This window comes from Oryx dammah, unplaced genomic scaffold, assembly GCF_014754425.2.
Source record: "Oryx dammah isolate SB20612 unplaced genomic scaffold, SCBI_Odam_1.1 HiC_scaffold_1, whole genome shotgun sequence".
NCBI lineage: Eukaryota > Metazoa > Chordata > Mammalia > Artiodactyla > Bovidae > Oryx > Oryx dammah.
The window spans coordinates 62,079,823-62,096,661 of record NW_024070185.1 but is presented as its reverse complement, the minus strand read 5'-3'; the positions used below and the strand labels follow the sequence as shown (position 1 = coordinate 62,096,661).

Genomic DNA, 16,839 nt, shown 5'->3' with positions numbered 1-16,839 from the left:
CAGAAATCCAAAGTCAAGATGTTAGGAGGGCCATGCTTTCTCCAAAAGCTGTAGGGAAGGGTGCTTCTGTGCTGCTTCTAGCTTCTAGGGTCTCCGAGCATTCCTTGGTTTACAGCTGCATCACTGCATTCTTCCTCCATCTTCTGCCTCTTCTCTCTGTATCTGTGTGTCTGCTCTTCTTATAAGGACATCGGTCATTGTAGGGTCCACCCAAATCCAGTATAGCCTCATTGTATTGATACCTCATTCAGTTCAGTTCAGTTCAGTCACTCAGTCGTGTCCAACTCTTTGCGACCCCATGAATTGCAGCACGCCAGGCCTCCCTGTCTATCACCAACTCCCGGAGTTCACTCAAACTCACATCCATCGAGTCGGTGATGCCATCCAGCCATCTCATCCTCTGTCGTCCCCTTCTCCTCCTGCCCCCAATCCCTCCCAGCATCAGAGTCTTTTCCAATGAGTCAACTCTTCGCATCAGGTGGCCAAAGTATTGGAGTTTCAGCTTTAAGCATCATTCCTTCCAGAGAACATCCAGGACTGATCTCCTTCAGAATGGACTGGTTGGATCTCTTGCAGTCCAAGGGACTCTCAAGAGTCTTCTCCAACACCACAGTTCAAAAGCATCAATTATTTGGCGCTCAGCTTTCTTCACAGTCCAACTCTCACATCCATACATGACCACTGGAAAAACCATAGCCTTGACTAGACGGACCTTTGTTGGCAAAGTAATGTCTGTGCTTTTGAATATGCTCTCTAGGTTGGTCATAACTTTCCTTCCAAGGAGTAAGCGTCTTATAATTTCTTGGCCGCAGTTACCATCTGCAGTGATTTTGGAGCTCCCCAAAATAAAGTCAGCCACTGTTTCCACTGTTTCCCCATCTATTTCCCATGAAGTGATGGGACAAGATGCCATGATCTTCGTTTTCTGGATGTTGAGCTTTAAGCCAACTTTTTCACGTTCCTCTTTCACTTTCATCAAGAGGCTTTTTAGTTCCTCTTCACTTTCTGCCATAAGGGTGGTGGCATCTGCATATCTGAGGTTATTGATATTTCTCCCGGCAATCTTGATTCCCGCTTGTGTTTCTTCCAGTCCAGCGTTTCTCATGATGTACTCTGCATAGAAGTTAAATAAGCAGGGTGACAATATACAGCCTTGACGTACTCCTTTTCCTATTTGGAATCAGTCTGTTGTACCGTGTCCAGTTCTAACTGTTGCTTCCTGACCTGCATACAGATTTCTCAAGACCTCATTACATCTGTGAAAACCCTATATCCAAATAAGGTCATATTCTGAGGTTTCAGGTAGACATAAGTTTTGGTGTGGGACACTGTTCAGTCCATTAGTCTTGCTGGAGGGGGTGAGCTGGCCCCTGCTCAGAGATGCGTCAGCCTCCTTCATTGACTGCCAGGTTAGCAAGCTGTGGGCCCCGTGGAATGGGAAAGCTCACAGCACAGGCTATCTTGATTCTGTCTCCACTCAGTCTCTGACCTGCAGCGTGACCTGGGAAAGTCCCTGTTCTCCTCTGGGCCTCAGTCTGTACACAAATGGGGTTGATGCCATCGTAACTTCTAAACTCTTCATTTCACAACTCTATAAGGCTTTACAGAGGCACCTCAGAAGCCTCTGTGATGGATAAGAGGGTGGGATGGGAGTGGTTGAAAGGTCCTCTACCCCATTCTGATCAGAAGTGCTCTGTTATCTGTTTAGGTAGGGTGTGCTGCTGCTTATGGGCTTCCCTTGTGGCTCAGGTGGTAAAGAATCTGCCTGCAATGCGAGAGACCTGGGTTGGGAAGATCCCCTGGAGAAGGGAAAGGCTACCTACTCCAGTATCCTGGCATGAAGAATTCTATGGACTTATAGTCCATAGTGTGCAAAGAGTCAGACATGACTGAGCGACTTTCACTTCACTGCTTATGGTTGTACAGTTTTATCTGTACACGACTCCAGGGGGCTCTGTTCACATCTTGGACTTTGGGAATGGGTTGCCCTGGAGCTGTGCACTGCACAGCCTGTGCAGCTAAATATGGCATCCCTTATTAACTATGTGGTGGAAACTGTTGCTAATGACTGTTTGAAACCCCCTGGATTAGCTGGTTCCCTGGGGTCCTCCCAGCATGGATGTTTCGTTGCTCCAAGCAGATGGTGTTTTCTTTTCACTACTAGACAGCCTACTGCTGACTTCCCCCTCCTACCACGTGGCCACTTCAGCGGGCAGATCCATCCTCTCACCCGAGGCCTTTTGGCCAGACTGCCATCTGTGGCTTCCCTCTGGGGATACCATGTTTCACTGCAGCCTGGCTGGCGTGTGACTGTGGGGACTGGGACAGGGCTGGGGGCGGGGCTGGGTTCAGAGCTGGCTCTCTGCTGTGCAGGTGATGGTCTGGAACCTGGATTCAAAGGAGTCTGTAATCATGAGCCCCGTGAAGACAATTAACTGTCACCAAGACGTGATCCTCTCCATGTCCTTCAACACCAACGGCAGCCTGCTGGCCACCGCGTGTAAAGACCGCAAGATTCGGGTTCTAGACCCCCGAGCAGGGACCGTCCTCCAGGTTAGTGCTCAGCTGCGGTCTGGCTTGGGGTCGGAGGAGCAAGGAGTGGAGTGGGCATGGGGGGAGGATAGGGGCTTCTGAGAACAGAGCAGTGATGCTCTCAGTGTTCTAGCCAAAGTCTTTATGCATGTTATCCCCATCTGTTGGGAGGTGTTGAATATATCATACCCATTTTTCAGATGAGAAAAGTGAGACTTAAGAAAGGCTAAGGGACTTGCCCGCACTGAAAGCTGAGACTTGAACCTGGTCTAACTCCAAAGCTGTCAATATGCCTCGGCTCTGTCAAGAGGCATGACATGGAGTCGGGAGACCATAAGGTACCACTGTTATCTACTGTGTGACCTTAGACAAGCGCTTTCTGCTCTCTGAGCCTTTTTCTCATCTGCAACAATAGGACATTAGTCCTTCCTCTGGGAAGTTTAAATGAAATAACCCAGGTGACAGTACCCACTTGCATGTAATGGATGTTTTCAATAATAATCTTAGCAAAAACATGGAGCTGGGCTGAAGTCTGCCTCTGTCTTAATTTTAAAAAGAACCCGCAACAAAAATAGTGGGAGAGACTTTATGTGGATAGGAAAGAACCAGGAAGGCTTCCTGGAGGTGGTGCCTCTGGAAGGATTCCCCCAGGCAGAGCTGGGATGAGAAAAGAAGGCATTTTGAGTGGAAGACAAGGAGTCCCTGACCACACATGTCACTCCAGGAAGCCAACTATAAAGGGCACCGGGCCAACAAAGTGCTATTTCTGGGGAACCTGAAGAAGCTGCTGTCCACAGGCACATCCCGGTGGAACAACCGTCAGATGGCCCTCTGGGACCAGGTGAGTCACCAGAGCAGCCCTACCAGCGCCCCTCACTGCACCACCCCCTGCCGCCAGCACCCGTTAGCCGAGTGCTGGCTTCATCTGTTTATTCATGCATTCACTCACTGACCAAACTGATTGATGACAACCAGGGAGGTGCCAGCTGCCTGATGGCACTCACCCAGACCTTGTGCATCTTGTTATTCAAGGAGGGGGAGGGGTTAGGACTTAGAAGAAGCCTTGATGTCAGAGAGGGGAGGTGGCTGGGCCTGGGACCAGGACTCGGGGTGGGGTGGGAGAAGGAAAGGGCCTTCTGGATGAGGAGTGGCCATCCAGACTTAGGATGCCAGGACTTAGGATGGAGCAAGGACTTAGGATGAAATAGGGAGGCATGTGAGCAAGAAGAACTGCCTGTTCAACGTGGGTGGGGGTGAGGAAGGGGGTGAGGACTGGGCCAAGTAGTACTGATTTCAAGGAGCTCTTGTCCAGAGTTGAACAGACTGCTTCTTCTCTATCTCTGAATCTCCTTGCTTCATAGTAGATATAATACAGGAGGAGGAAGGCTGGAGTGACGTCATGCGTATGAGAAGTGATTTGTTAAAGGCAAAATGCCAGCAAGGCAAAAGGAGGTGGTCTGTCTCTCACACACACATACACACATACACACACACAGAGCCCTGGAGCAGGAATTCTTAGCACCACCAAGGTCCTCCGTGAGTGACCCACAGGCCTTCCTGGTCTTCCTTCCTTTGCAGGATGACCTCTCTGTGCCTGTCACAGAGGTGGACCTCGATGGCTCCTCAGGTGTGCTATTTCCCTTCTATGATGCGGACACCAACATGCTCTACGTGGTGGGGAAGGTCAGTCTGGCACAGGGGGGAGGCGCTGCCTGGTCCCACTGGCCTGGGGCCCTTGGAGTGCAAGGCAGGGGCAGGGCCAGGCAAGAGTGGCTGGATCCTCTACCCCTGTGGTGAGCCCCCAGCCCTCTCCCACCTTCCTGGCTCCACCAGAACACCTGGGGCCAGGGCTTTGGCCGGACGCCCTGAGCTAGTTGCCCGCCCCCGCCCCCCCGCCCCAGTTCTGGGTCCAGATGAGGAGGGACCAGTTGGTGTTTCTTGACAGGGGCAGCTTCGAATCTGGGGCAGAGGGGGGGTCTTCACCGGGTAGGACTGTCCTGTACTCGGCATCCCTGGCCCCTCCCCCCAGTGTCAGGGACAGCAGCCACCTCCCCACCCAGTCATACGACAATGACAATCTGAAGCGCCCCAGGGGTAAGACCCACGGGATGGTCTCAGGACACTGCACTTTTGACCTTCGTGTGCAGCTCTTGGATGGAGTGGGGTTCGGGTCTGTGCTCCCCAAGCCTCTGCCTTGGAGGCACACGGGTGGGCTTTGGGTCATGGTTGAGGGATTGAGTGTGAAAGTGAGGACCCCCGCGCCTTGGTGGCCATTCCCTGGTGTGCCCTTGTGTGGGGTGGCTCTGCCAACTCGGCACTCATAGTGAGCATCAGGTTTCTGCTGTGTGGCAGTGGGGCCAGGAGCGGGGTTTGTGGCAACCGGCTCTGAATGGTGCCCTCTCTTCCACAGGGAGACAGGAACATCCACTACTATGAGATTAGTGCCAACAAACCTCACCTGAACTACCTGACGGAATACCACTCCTATAATCCACAGAAGGGAATCGGTCAGTGTGGGACACGGAGGCCACGTGGGGCCTGGGGAGACAGGGCTGAGTCAGCTGCAGTCAACACTCAGTCAATGGTAGCTCTACTTGAGTTATGTGGGAGGTTCTCTGGGAGCACACAGGAAGAAGCCAGGGAGGGCTTCCTGGAGGAGGCAAGACCTGAGGAGCCAAAAGGGGAGCAGAGCAAGGCATGGGGAGAGTATGAAGGTGTTGTAGCTGAAAGTTGAGCAGTTACAACAGTAGCAAGAAGATGGGGGTCACTGACCTAGATCCCTAGTTTTTAAGTATGTTTAGGGATAAGAAACAAGACAGGATGCAATTCTGTGCCCTCTGCAAGAAACCCACTTACACATAAAGACACAGCTAGATTAAAAGTAAATGGAGAAAGATAAGATAGCATGCTGACATTAATCAGAGGGAAGCTGGAGTCGCTGTATTAAGGGCATCTGGGGGAATTCCCTGGTGGTCCAGCGGGTCACGCTCCACACTCCCAGTGCAGGGGGCCTGGGTTCAATCCTTGGTCTGGAAACTAGATCCCCGCATGCTGCAACTAAGTGTCCACATGCTGCAATTGAGACTCAGTGCAACCTAAATTTTTTTTTTTTAAGTGGCACAACCTAAATAAATAATTTTTTTTTTTTTTAAAGACCATCTGGGTTGGGAGCTGTGGGCATAGTGATGGAGAGCCTTGAGCAGAGCACACTTCCTGTAAAAGTCTGGCTAAAATCCTTGAAGATGGGAGGCAAAGTCTGATGGTTCCAACCCCATCTCCCCAGCACAGGGCCTGACCCAATGTAGGACTCTTTGTTGAGGGAAGAACAGTGGGAGGAGGGTGGTCTCTGTTCACATCCAGGTGTGCAGCCTGGCTTTGCCACTCACCCTGGGGCCCTGCTGCCCCAGGCCCCAGCTGAGGAATCTCTTGGCCCTCCTCTGTCATCTACCCACAGGTGTTATGCCAAAGAGAGGTCTCGACGTGTCCTCCTGTGAGATCTTCCGTTTCTACAAGTTGATCACAACCAAAAGCCTCATCGAGCCCGTATCCATGATTGTACCTCGACGGGTAAGGGTGGTGGGAGCCATCTCCAAGGGAGGGAGGAGCCCCTCCTGGAGGAGGAGGAGGAGCCTGGGACCTGGACCCTGGAGCCCATGCCTCTGGGGGAGCCACCGGGAGGCTGACGGCCCCTCCTCAAAGGGAAGCCTTTCTCATGGTCCGTGTGCTCCCTCCCACTGCTGCTCTTGAGTTACTCTGTGACCTGGGGCACGTCCCTTTGCTCTGGGCCTCAGTTTCCTCCACTCAAAGGGGTTGGGGGAGAGTCTGCACCCCAGGCTCTCTAAGAGGCTCCCCCAACCATCCCCACTCTCACTGTCCTGATTGCTCCCGCAGTCAGAATCCTACCAAGAGGACATCTACCCGCCCACGGCCAGTGCCCAGCCCTCTCTGACAGCCCAGGAGTGGCTCAGTGGGATGAATAAAGGTGAGGAAGACAGAGAAAAGGCTCAGGTGAATGTGGGGGACACTGGAGTGTCCAGTGGCCCCAAGTGACTGAGAGGGTCTGGCTGATATTTGTGTCTTCCCATAATCCATGACCCCAGAGGATTGGTGGTTGGCAGTTGGTTAAAAGCAACTAGGGGCCTTTCCTGGGGGTCCAGTGGGTGAGACTCCAGCCATTTAGGAGGCACACACGTAGATTGGGGCTTGCTCCAAGTGGCTCAGGAAATTCCCCCCAGTTCAAGGAATTTTGCTCCATGAAAAATGTCTTTAAACCCTGGGCTGTGCAGAGTGACTGGACAGTCTCAGCTGGATCCCCTGCCCATCCTCCCACCACTTCTGCAATTACTTTTTGACCCCAGAGACCCTGTAGGCAGTGGCCCCTGCCCTGACCCTCCCTCCTGGGTCTGCCAACACAAGGGCCTGCACAGTGGGAGGCAGGTGTTGGGAGAATTTGTGAACTGGTAGATGGCAGAGTGCAGCACAGGCGGGAGGAGCTCATGGTGTTCTGGGGCAGCCCCTGCAACTCAAGCCTCGCTTAATCACGAGTGTGCATTTGCACTCTGCTCTGGCCTGTGGGCTTGTGCCCGTCTGCACGGGGCCGCACGTGTGGCATGTCTGTGTGTGGCTCCGTGCGTGTCAGCGCCCCTCGGGCCCGTCTGTTCAGGGGCTCTCCGGCCTCTCACAGCCCTCTGCTTCCCTCCCAGAGCCCGTCCTGATGTCCCTTAGGCCTGGTGCCGAGCCTCTGAGCCCGCAGCCTCTGCCCTCAGAGAGAACCCTCTCCGTGCCCGCGGCCCCCACCTCGCCTCATCTCTTCAACCAGACAGAAAGGCTGGTTGTAGAGGATGGCCGGAGGCCCTTCTCCCTGCTAGAGGAGAAGGCGCCCAGGTGGGCGGCAGAATACAAACAGGAGAAGAGAACCTGGCTCCCAGATGGCTTTGACGTCTTCGAATGCCCCCCACCAAAGACGGAGAACGAGGTGAGGTGCGAACGTGGCGGGGGTGGGTCCACCCGGGGAGGGGAGCCGCTGGGGGAGGGAGGGAGAAAGGGTGAGGAAGATGCCCCGCGCTGTGGCCTGGCCTGGCCGCTCAACTCACCTTGCTGGTTCACTTAACAAGCAGGTCATGAGCACCATCCGCATGCCAAGATATGGTGGGTTTACTTACAGATGGTGAGGAACCTGACTTGGGTATTAAAGTCCCTTCCGGTTCTGACTCTCTAGGATGTTCTGTGCTCTCAGAGTCAACTTTTGTTAAGTGCCTGCTGTGTGCCAGGTCCCCGTTAGATAGGCACTCATGTCATCTGATTGTATTTTCTCAACAGCCCCGGGAGTAAGTAGCAGCTAACAGATACAAGGGCTGGTGTCTCATGGAGGGATTCTGAGTCTGGCTCTCCTGAGCACTAATTCTGGGACTCAGGGGCTGAATCTCCCCCAGCCTCAGTTTCCACAGTGGTGACGTGGGAGCATTAATACTACTTCCCACCCTCATGGGGTGTTGTAGCATTCAGTGGAATAACGGAGATCCTTAGGGGAAATACCTAACATCTAGTGCCATCCTGTATACTGGCAGCAATTGTAATAATGCTGAGGTTAGTTTTCTGACCCCCAGTTTCCAGGGGAAGAAACTGAAATTCAGAGGGGGTAAGTAACCTGTCTAAGGTCACACAGTTTAGTGGTGGTGAAAACTCCAGTCTCCAGGACTTCAGGGTCAAGTATCCTTTTCTCCACCCGTGGGGAAATCTAAGGAGACAAGAAATATCTGAAATGTCAGTTCTTTTTTGAATTTCATTTATTGGGTGAAGAAAACAAGATTTTTATAAAAAAATCTACCATGGCTGCCCCCTCAAGTCTCAGCCATGTTAATATCATCCCCCCCCTTTCTGAGTGACAAAGGGGCAATGTCAATGCTTTCTGCTGGTGTCCTGCCCCCTTGCATCCCAGGACAGCCCAGTGACCCTCCGCTCTGCTCTGTGCTCTCCCAGCTGCTGCAGATGTTCTATCGGCAACAAGACGAGATCCGAAGGCTCCGGGAGCTGGTGACCCAGCGCGAGGTCCAGGCCAAACAGTTGGAACTGGAGATCAGAAACTTGCGTATGAGCTCACCGAGGCTCTGAGCAGAGTCTTCTGTCCTCCTCGTCCTCAGGGACACCAGTCGGCTCCATGAGGAGGTCCAGAACCAAACCACAGGTCCTCCAAGAACAGCTACTGTTTCTATATTTTTTACCAGAAATGAAACTCTTGGTCGCTGAAAGATTCCAGTGGGACCTGCTGCCGATTTTCCATTTGCCTTCTTAAAACAATGGTGTCTGAACTGACTCTTTAGAGATGATATCTTGCCTTCGGTTTACTTGTTTTGAAGGGTCCACGATAATTTCTCAAGGGGAAAACAATGCTGTACAAAGTTAGAGCTGGAAGGACCTAGGAAGTGAAGCTGCCTCTGGTTTTCAAGCTGTGGTTCATAGCAAGGTAGGGTGGGGAAGATTAAGCCAGGAGGGCTGTTTTGTTTTGTAATATTGGCTTCTATGGAATACATAATTCTCCTACTAAAAATTAGAAGTTTGCGAAGAAGTGGCATGGTCCAGCTTCTTTATTTCATAGGTGGGAAAACTGAGGCCCAGAGAGAAGGGCAAGTAATCAAGGTCTCCAGAGAGTCCATGGCTGGGCTGGGCTGAGCTCCTGGTCTCCTGGGTCTGTTTGCTGTTTGTGAGGCAGCACGTGTGCGGTTCTCAGCCCACAGGGCAGGAATCCATTGGTTCTGGCCTCATCTGTGTCCCTGACTTGCTCTGTGACCTCTCGGAAGTCATTCACTCTCTGGTCTCACTTTCTCCATCTGAGCAAGGAGGCCCCTGGAATGTGCTATCCTTTAGAGGATCTGCCACCTGAGATGAAAAAACATTGGCCTTGACCTGAGGAAAGCTACTTTGCAGGGTGATAATCTGGGTTTGCTGCAGGAACTCAAAAGACATTGACAAAGGGGCAGAGGAAGTTTAACTTCCAAGAAATAAGTCAAGGTTCCGCCTAATGGTGGAACACAGACAGAAGGCCATCCTCTCTCCTTTCAGCCAGAATCAGCCAAATATGTGTAAACACTGTCCCTTAGGTGGGGATGCAGACAGCAGAGTGGTGCCCGCGACCACTGACTGCTACCACCAAAGCCCCGAGGTCATAGAGCCTGCCTCCTCCAGGATGACGTAGGTAGATTTCAGCCCAAGGTAACAGGAGAGGTCCCCAGGAGGTGGGGAGCCCCAGCTCTGGAAGTGTGGCAGCAGAGCCCCATGGGCACCCACCCAGGAGAGCTTCTGGAGAGGGATGACTGTAGTGGGCAAGGAAGTGGGACGAGATGACCCTGACTTCCCTTCCAGACTGACAGTTTTTCTGTGTCTCTCTATTGTGTATTTTAAGCCCTTTCTCTAAGGTGCTCTCTCTCACAGTGGTCAGTACAACAACCCAGCTAGAGGCAGGGAATGCTGGAAGTTAAATGTGCGCCTCCTTACCAACGCTGTGCCAGCCATGAGTTTTGCCCAAAGCACAGGGTGATCCTGGAACTAAGATGGGAACTTCAGAGGCCACTCAGGTCTGGTATGTTTCAACCCAGACTGTACCTTTGAATTCCTTTGGGAGCCTTCAGGAACCACAGATGTACAGGCCCAACCCCAGACCATTGACGCAGAATCTCCAAAGTAGGGCCTGGCCTGGTATATGTTTTTTTAAGTTCCCAGATGATTCTGCAACACAGTCAGGACAGAGACCCAGTGGACTGGTCCATCTGTACCTATTTTCAGTGAAGATGAGGATAGTGAGCGCCAGACAGGATCTGGGACTCCAGCCCCGTCTTCTAAGTCCAGGCTGAAAGCTCCTATAAAGTAGGAAGCATCATCCCTGGGGTCTCTGGGACCCCTGACTGCAGCACGATGAAGGCTCTGTGCTCCTGATGGCCCCCTCCCCTTGCCATGGCTGAGTCACCTCATTTGCCCACACACACACCAGATGCCCACGTTTCCTGTCGTGTTTACGAAGTTGCTGGGTCCTGCCAAGCTTGCCAAAGGCCGAATCTCAGGCATTGTTGGGGAAGCAGAGCTCCACTGAATGGGGTTATCTCCCCCCACCTCATCTGTGACCAGCTCTTCACAGTTTACAACGCCCTCTCAGTCCCACTCACTGACCCGTCCTACTCTAAACAGGTGAGCTAGGCTCTGTTATCCCCAAGTTCAAAGGGAATACCTAGCCTCAGAGAATGAAGAATCATCAAGCCCAAAGGCACAAGCTGAAAGGCAGGAAGGTGAGGTCCTGTCTGGGGAGCTGCCCACATGCCTCCTCCACACGGAGCCTTCCTGCTCAAGCTCTCCCCACCCCTAAGGGACCCGTACCTCATGCTTAAAAACAATACGAAGGCATCCATGAACAAACTTCTTTTCCTTTTTTTTTTTACATCTACAATAAATTATTTAAATTATTTCACAGCAAGGGAGAGGGATAGGTAATTTTTATCAGATATTTTTTTAAGCCATTTTTTAAAAATTGTTTTTGTTCTTGGCTGATGAAGTAGGACTTGCCCAGCATTTGCAGGGCCCTCAGGCTCAGGACAAGCAGACTATGTACTCATCTCCTTACTCCATACCCTAAGAACCCCCTGACTATTGACTCAGGAACTTTCTGAGAGTGAAGACAGCACTGGGAGATGAGCTCTGGGGTGTATCTACAATCATTTGAGATTGTATCATAGAGGGAAGCAGGAAGTCAGAAATCGAGCTATACTTTTAATACAAAATCGTGCCTGAAATCCTTTGATTGTTTATAATATTGTTTCTGAAATTCCTTGTATCTTTATTAAAAAAAAAAAAAAAACTAAAAGTGAAAATAAATAGATGTGGAATTGTGCAATGAAAAGAAGGTAACAAAATAATAAACATCTGCCTAGACATTTTAATACATGGAGTTTTCCTTGATTTGTTTCACAAATACAGGTTTCCCTCACTATCTGAAAGTAGAAGGTGCTCATGAAACCTTTCATAAGCCAAAGTGGATAAAAAGTGAAGAAACAATTATCTTAATGCAAAATAAGTCAAGGTGAAGCAAGATGCTCACAGACACAGTTCAAAGCTAAGACAGCTTAATGTTAAGAATGCTGAGTGTCATTCCTGCAGGAGTTTGACAGTGACACTCTAACTGCCTGGGGTGCTAGGAGGTGCCTGATGCCTCTATAATAACTCTGCAAAACAAATGCTGAATTTCCTTTTTTTTTGCCTTTTTGCCTTTTTTTTCTAATAAAAGCGAAAATCCACTTCAGTTTTCTGTTAGTGAAAACAAATACTAATGTAGGTCTTTTGTGAAAGCAAGATGGCATACAGTGAACTTTTGGAGGGAGCTTGGGAGAGGAGAGTATATTTTGTAGGGACAGATGCAGGAGAGATCTGTTTTGAAAAGCCAGGAAAGCAGTTGGATGGAGAGGTGCAGGGCCTAGGGAGTGTCCTGCAGAGATGGTTAAGAGCTCTTTGGACAGTTTGAGATCGAGAAGGATGAGATGACATCAGAGGAGTAGCTCTGGGTATAAGGAAATCCAGGGGATGTGGGATCTTGGAAGGTTAGAGGAAAGTGTGTTTCAGGGAGATGTGATGAGTAGTACCAGTTGCTCCCCACAGTTCAGGGGAAAAGGACCAGTAAGGTTCACCCACTTCTAGCAACTTGAAGTGCTTCTCCTTATACTGAATGGGCTCTCCCTGGAATTCTCATCTGCCCTTGTACTTACCCACTAAGTGCCAGGTTCCAGGCAAAGTGCTGGGAATAATATCAGGTAAGCAAGACAGTCACTGCTTTCTCAGAGTTTAGAATCAGCTAAGCCAACAGCCTCAGAAACTGAGCTGTTTCATTCAGCCAAAATAAATCCTTTCATTCTTTCAAACAACCAACTTTTGCTGAGAACCATCTGCATGCACAAGGACTTAGAGGCGCAGAAATGAAGAAATGTGATCTTGGCTTTCCAGGAACCAAGTGCAAGGTTATGTAGAGAATCCTTGTGTGTTAACCATGTTGTGTTATTGAGACTGGTAGACAGGGAATTATGGGAGACTAGAGGACAGGTGGGACTTCCCTGGTGGCTCAGAGGTAAAGAATCCGTCTGCTAATGCAGGAGAAAGTTTGGAAAGTTTAGTCGCTCAGTCGTGTCCGACTCTTTCTGACCCCATGGATTGTAGACTACCAGGCTCCTCCATCCACAGAATTTTCCAGGCAAGAGTACTGGAGTGGGTTGCCATTTCCTTCGCCAGAGGATCTTCCCAACCCAGGGATCGAACCCAGGTCTCCCACACTGTAGGCAGACACTTTACCGTCTGAGCCACCGGGGAAGTATGTAGGTTCAATCCCTGGGTCAGGAAGATCCCCCTGGAGGAGGAAGTGGCAATCCACTCCAGTATTCTTGCTTGGGAAATCCCCTGGACAGGGGAACCTGGTGGACTATAGTCCATGATAGTTGCAAAGAGTCAGACCCGACTTAACAACTAAACAACAAACAACAACAACAACAATACCTACTTGTTTGGGCCAGAAACCAGCCTGGGAACCAGGCAAGACAGATTTGGTTGGTTCCTGGCCTCCAAAGAGTCCTCTGTTGTGGTTGGAAGGAAAGGGAAGGCCAAGGTAGGGGACATTGCAGGCTGCTCTTGGAGGGGAAGCAAGGAAGGCTTCCTGGAGGAAACGATATTTAGGCAGAAACCTGAAGGATAAATAGGAGTAAACAAGGCAAAGAGCATTTGAGGAAAACAGTGTTCCACACAGAGAAAACTACCTACTCCCTGGTCTGGAAACAAGCAAAGGGTAGCATAGACAGGGCAGAGTTCATGGGTATTAGGAGCTAAGGAGGACTTCCCTAGTGGTCCAGAGGGCAAGAATCTGCCTACCATAGGTTCAGTCCTGTTCCTGGAAGATTCTCACATGCCATGGGGCAACTAAGCCCACGTGCCACAACTGCTGAGCCCATGTGCCCTAGAGCCTGTGCTCCACAGCAAGAGAAGCCTACGTGCAGTAATGAGGACCCAGAACAACCAAATAAATAATAAAAATTTTAAAGAGGCAAGGACCTTGTAGGCAGGAGCTGAGACTTTTTTCCTATAGCTTTATTGAGGTGTGATTGACAAAAACTGTATATATTTATGATGCTTGTGATTTCTTGAGGTGAACAAGAAATGACTTAATATATAAATATATTGTGAAATGGTCATCATTATCAAGTTAATTAACACATCCATCACCTCACATTACCATTTTTGTGCATGGTAAGAACAATAAACTGGAAAATTCTGAAAGAGATAGGAATACCAGGCCACCTGACCTGCCTCTTGAGAAACCTATATGCAGGTCAGAAAGCAACAGTTAGAACTGGACATGGAACAACAGACTGGTTCCAAATAGGAAAAGGAATAGGTCAAGGCTGTATATTGTCACCCTGCTTATTTAACTTATATGCAGGGTACATCATGAGAAATGCTGGGCTGGAAAAAACACAAGCTGGAATCAAGGTTGCAGGGAGAAACATCAATAACCTCAGATATGCAGATGACACCACCCTTATGGCAGAAAGTGAAGAGGAACTAAAAAGCCTCTTGATGAAAGTGAAAGAGGAGAGTGAAAAAGTTGGCTTAAAGCTCACAATTTAGAAAACTAAGATCATGGCATCTTGTCCCATCACTTCATAGGAAATAGATGGGGAAAGAATGTCAGACTTTATTTGGGGGGGCTCCAAAATCACTATAGATGGTGATTGCAGCTATGAAATTAAAAGACGCTCACTCCTTGGAAGGAAAGTTATGACCAACCTAGATAGCATATTCAAAAGCAGAGACATTACTTTGCCAACAAAGGTCCATCTAATCAAGGCTATGGTTTTTCCAGTGGTCATGTATGGATGTGAGAGTTGGACTGTGAAGAAAGCTGAGCGCCAAATAATTGATGCTTTTGAACTGTGGTGTTGGAGAAGACTCTTGAGAGTCCCTTGGACTGCAAGGAGATCCAACCAGTCCATTCTGAAGGAGATCAGTCCTGGAATTTCTTTGGAAGGACTGATGCTGAAGCTGAAACTCCAGTACTTTGGCCACCTCATGCGAAGAGTTGACTCATTGGAAGACTCTGATACTGGGAGGGATTGGGGGCAGGAGGAGAAGGGGACGACCGAGGATGAGATGGCTGGATGGCATCACCGACTCGATGGATATGAGTTTGAGTGAACTCTGGGAGTTGGTGATAGACAGCGAGGCCTGGCATGCTGCAATTCATGGGATCGTAGAGTCGGACACGACTGAGCAACTGAACTGAACTGAACTGAAGAACATTTGAGAGCCAATCTCAACACATTTCAAGTACACAATATAGTGTTATTAATGGCAGTCACCATGCTATATATTACATCCCCAGAACTTATGGGTTCTGTAACTTTAAGTTTGTACCCTTTTCCCCCACCCTACCTTTTTCTGTCAGCCCCTGGCAACCACTTTTCTACTCTCTGTTCCTATGAGTTTGACTTTTTTTTCCCCCTAGATTCCACATATTTAGATATGGTACAGTATTTGTCTTTCTCCATCTGGCTTATTTCACTTAGCATAATGTCTTCTAGGCTCATTTATTTAGAAAATGGTAGGATTTCCCTTTCTAAGTCTGAATAACATTTCACTATACATACATACGGAGAAGGCAATGACACCCCACTCCAGTACTCTTGCCTGGAAAATCCCATGGATGGAGGAGCCTGGTGGGCTGCAGTCCATGGGGTTGCTAAGAGTCGGGCACAACTGAGTGACTTCACTTTCACTTTTTACTTTCATGCACTGGAGAAGGAAATGGCAACCCACTCCAGTGTTCTTGCCTGGAGAATCCCAGGGACGGGGGAGCCTGGTGGGCTGCCGTCTATGGGGTCGCACAGAGTCGGACACGACTGAAGTGACTTAGCAGCAGCAGCAGCAGCATACATACATATACCACATCTTCTTTCTCCGGTGATCCATTGATGGACACCTGGGTTGTTTCCATATTTTGGCTATTGTAAATAGTGCTGCTGTGACCATGGGAGTGCAGATACCTCAGAGATTCTGACTTCATATTCTTTGGATACACACCCAGAAGTGGGATTGCTGGATCATACGGTAGTCCTATGTTTAATTTTTTGAGGAACTTCCATAATGCCAACTGACATTCCATAGAAGCTGAGACTTTAGCGTGGGGGCAATTGGAGTTTCCAGAACGGTTTCTCGCAATTGCAGGAATGGTTATTTCTCTTGGGGAAAGGGCAAGAGAGAATTATGGGAAAATGAAAAACGTAGGTAATGCACAACATCCCAGAAGGCCACAGCCAACTTTGGTCCCACCCACAGGGCTGCAGTTTTCCTGATCAAGACAAGGGTCACTTAGCGGGGAAGCCCACCTCCTTCCGGGTAGCCCATTCGATGTGACTCCGTTTCTGCTGTGGCTGCCTCTGGGCCAGACACTGAGCCGGGAGCCCAGGCCTGAGCATTCATTCACTGCGGGGCAGCTGGGCTGGACGGCACTGCGCAGTCCTCAGGGTGCTGATGCGGCGGCCGTACCCGCCACCGCCCCCACCTCCCACGCCTCCAGCAGGCCTGCGTGCGGCGCCCTGCTACCCGCCTTTCCCCGCCGGAACTGGGCGCGCCCCGCCCCAGCGCCCAGCTTTCGATTCCCCACGGGCCTCTCGCTGGCTGCTCAGCCCCGGCCCAGAAACTTGGAGGGTGAATGGCGGGCTCGGCGGTGCTCAAGGGGACTCCTAGGGGGTTGGGCCCCGCGGAGCCCGAAGACGCGCACTGTTGGCCCTGCTCAGAGCACGGCGACCGCGTGGTTGAGCTCTTCTGTCGCCGCTGCCGCCGCTGCGTGTGCGCGCTTTGCCCGGTGCTGGGCTCGCACCGCGGCCACCCGATCAGTTTGGCGCTGGACGAGGCGGCGCGCGTGCAGGTGGGGACGCTGGGGCGCGAGCCCCTCAGCAACGGGCAGGGAGGGGCGTGCCGGGTCCCACTGGCAGTTCCCGGTTGGGACCAGGACCGGCAAGGCGGCCTGGGGACCATCTCAGAGGCCGACCTGTTGTTCAGAAAGAGAGACTGAGGAAGGGCACCGGCGAGCCAAGGCCACCATTTAAGCATCAGAAGAGGTGGGTTTGGGAGTAAGACCGGGTATCCTGGACCTCATCCACCACGGTGGGTCCATCCCACGGCCTTTGGACCTAAAGAAAAGCTGCCGTTAACAAAGATGAAAAAATACCTCCCTTAGAAAACAACTGTGTTTCAGGAAAGCCACACACACACACACACACACACACA

General features: G+C 50.6%; 2 protein-coding genes across 2 annotated transcripts in view; both read left to right on the top strand.

Moving 5' to 3' along the window:
• CORO2A (coronin 2A) overlaps positions 1–11,458 on the top strand; it is a 65,340-nt gene extending 53,882 nt beyond the window's left edge. The window contains exons 5-12 of the mRNA XM_040238750.1: positions 2,374–2,553; positions 3,257–3,373; positions 4,111–4,215; positions 4,943–5,039; positions 5,987–6,099; positions 6,424–6,514; positions 7,236–7,507; positions 8,512–11,458. Of these exons, the coding sequence (XP_040094684.1) occupies positions 2,374–2,553; positions 3,257–3,373; positions 4,111–4,215; positions 4,943–5,039; positions 5,987–6,099; positions 6,424–6,514; positions 7,236–7,507; positions 8,512–8,643 (1,107 nt within the window). The 3' untranslated portion in view covers positions 8,644–11,458. The remainder of the gene's footprint in view (positions 1–2,373; positions 2,554–3,256; positions 3,374–4,110; positions 4,216–4,942; positions 5,040–5,986; positions 6,100–6,423; positions 6,515–7,235; positions 7,508–8,511) is intronic.
• Positions 11,459–16,196: 4,738 nt separating this feature from the next.
• The window catches only part of TRIM14 (tripartite motif containing 14), a 26,157-nt gene continuing 25,514 nt past the window's right edge, over positions 16,197–16,839 (top strand). Inside the window, exon 1 of the mRNA XM_040238744.1 lies at positions 16,197–16,477. Within this exon, the coding sequence (XP_040094678.1) occupies positions 16,262–16,477 (216 nt within the window). The 5' untranslated portion in view covers positions 16,197–16,261. The remainder of the gene's footprint in view (positions 16,478–16,839) is intronic.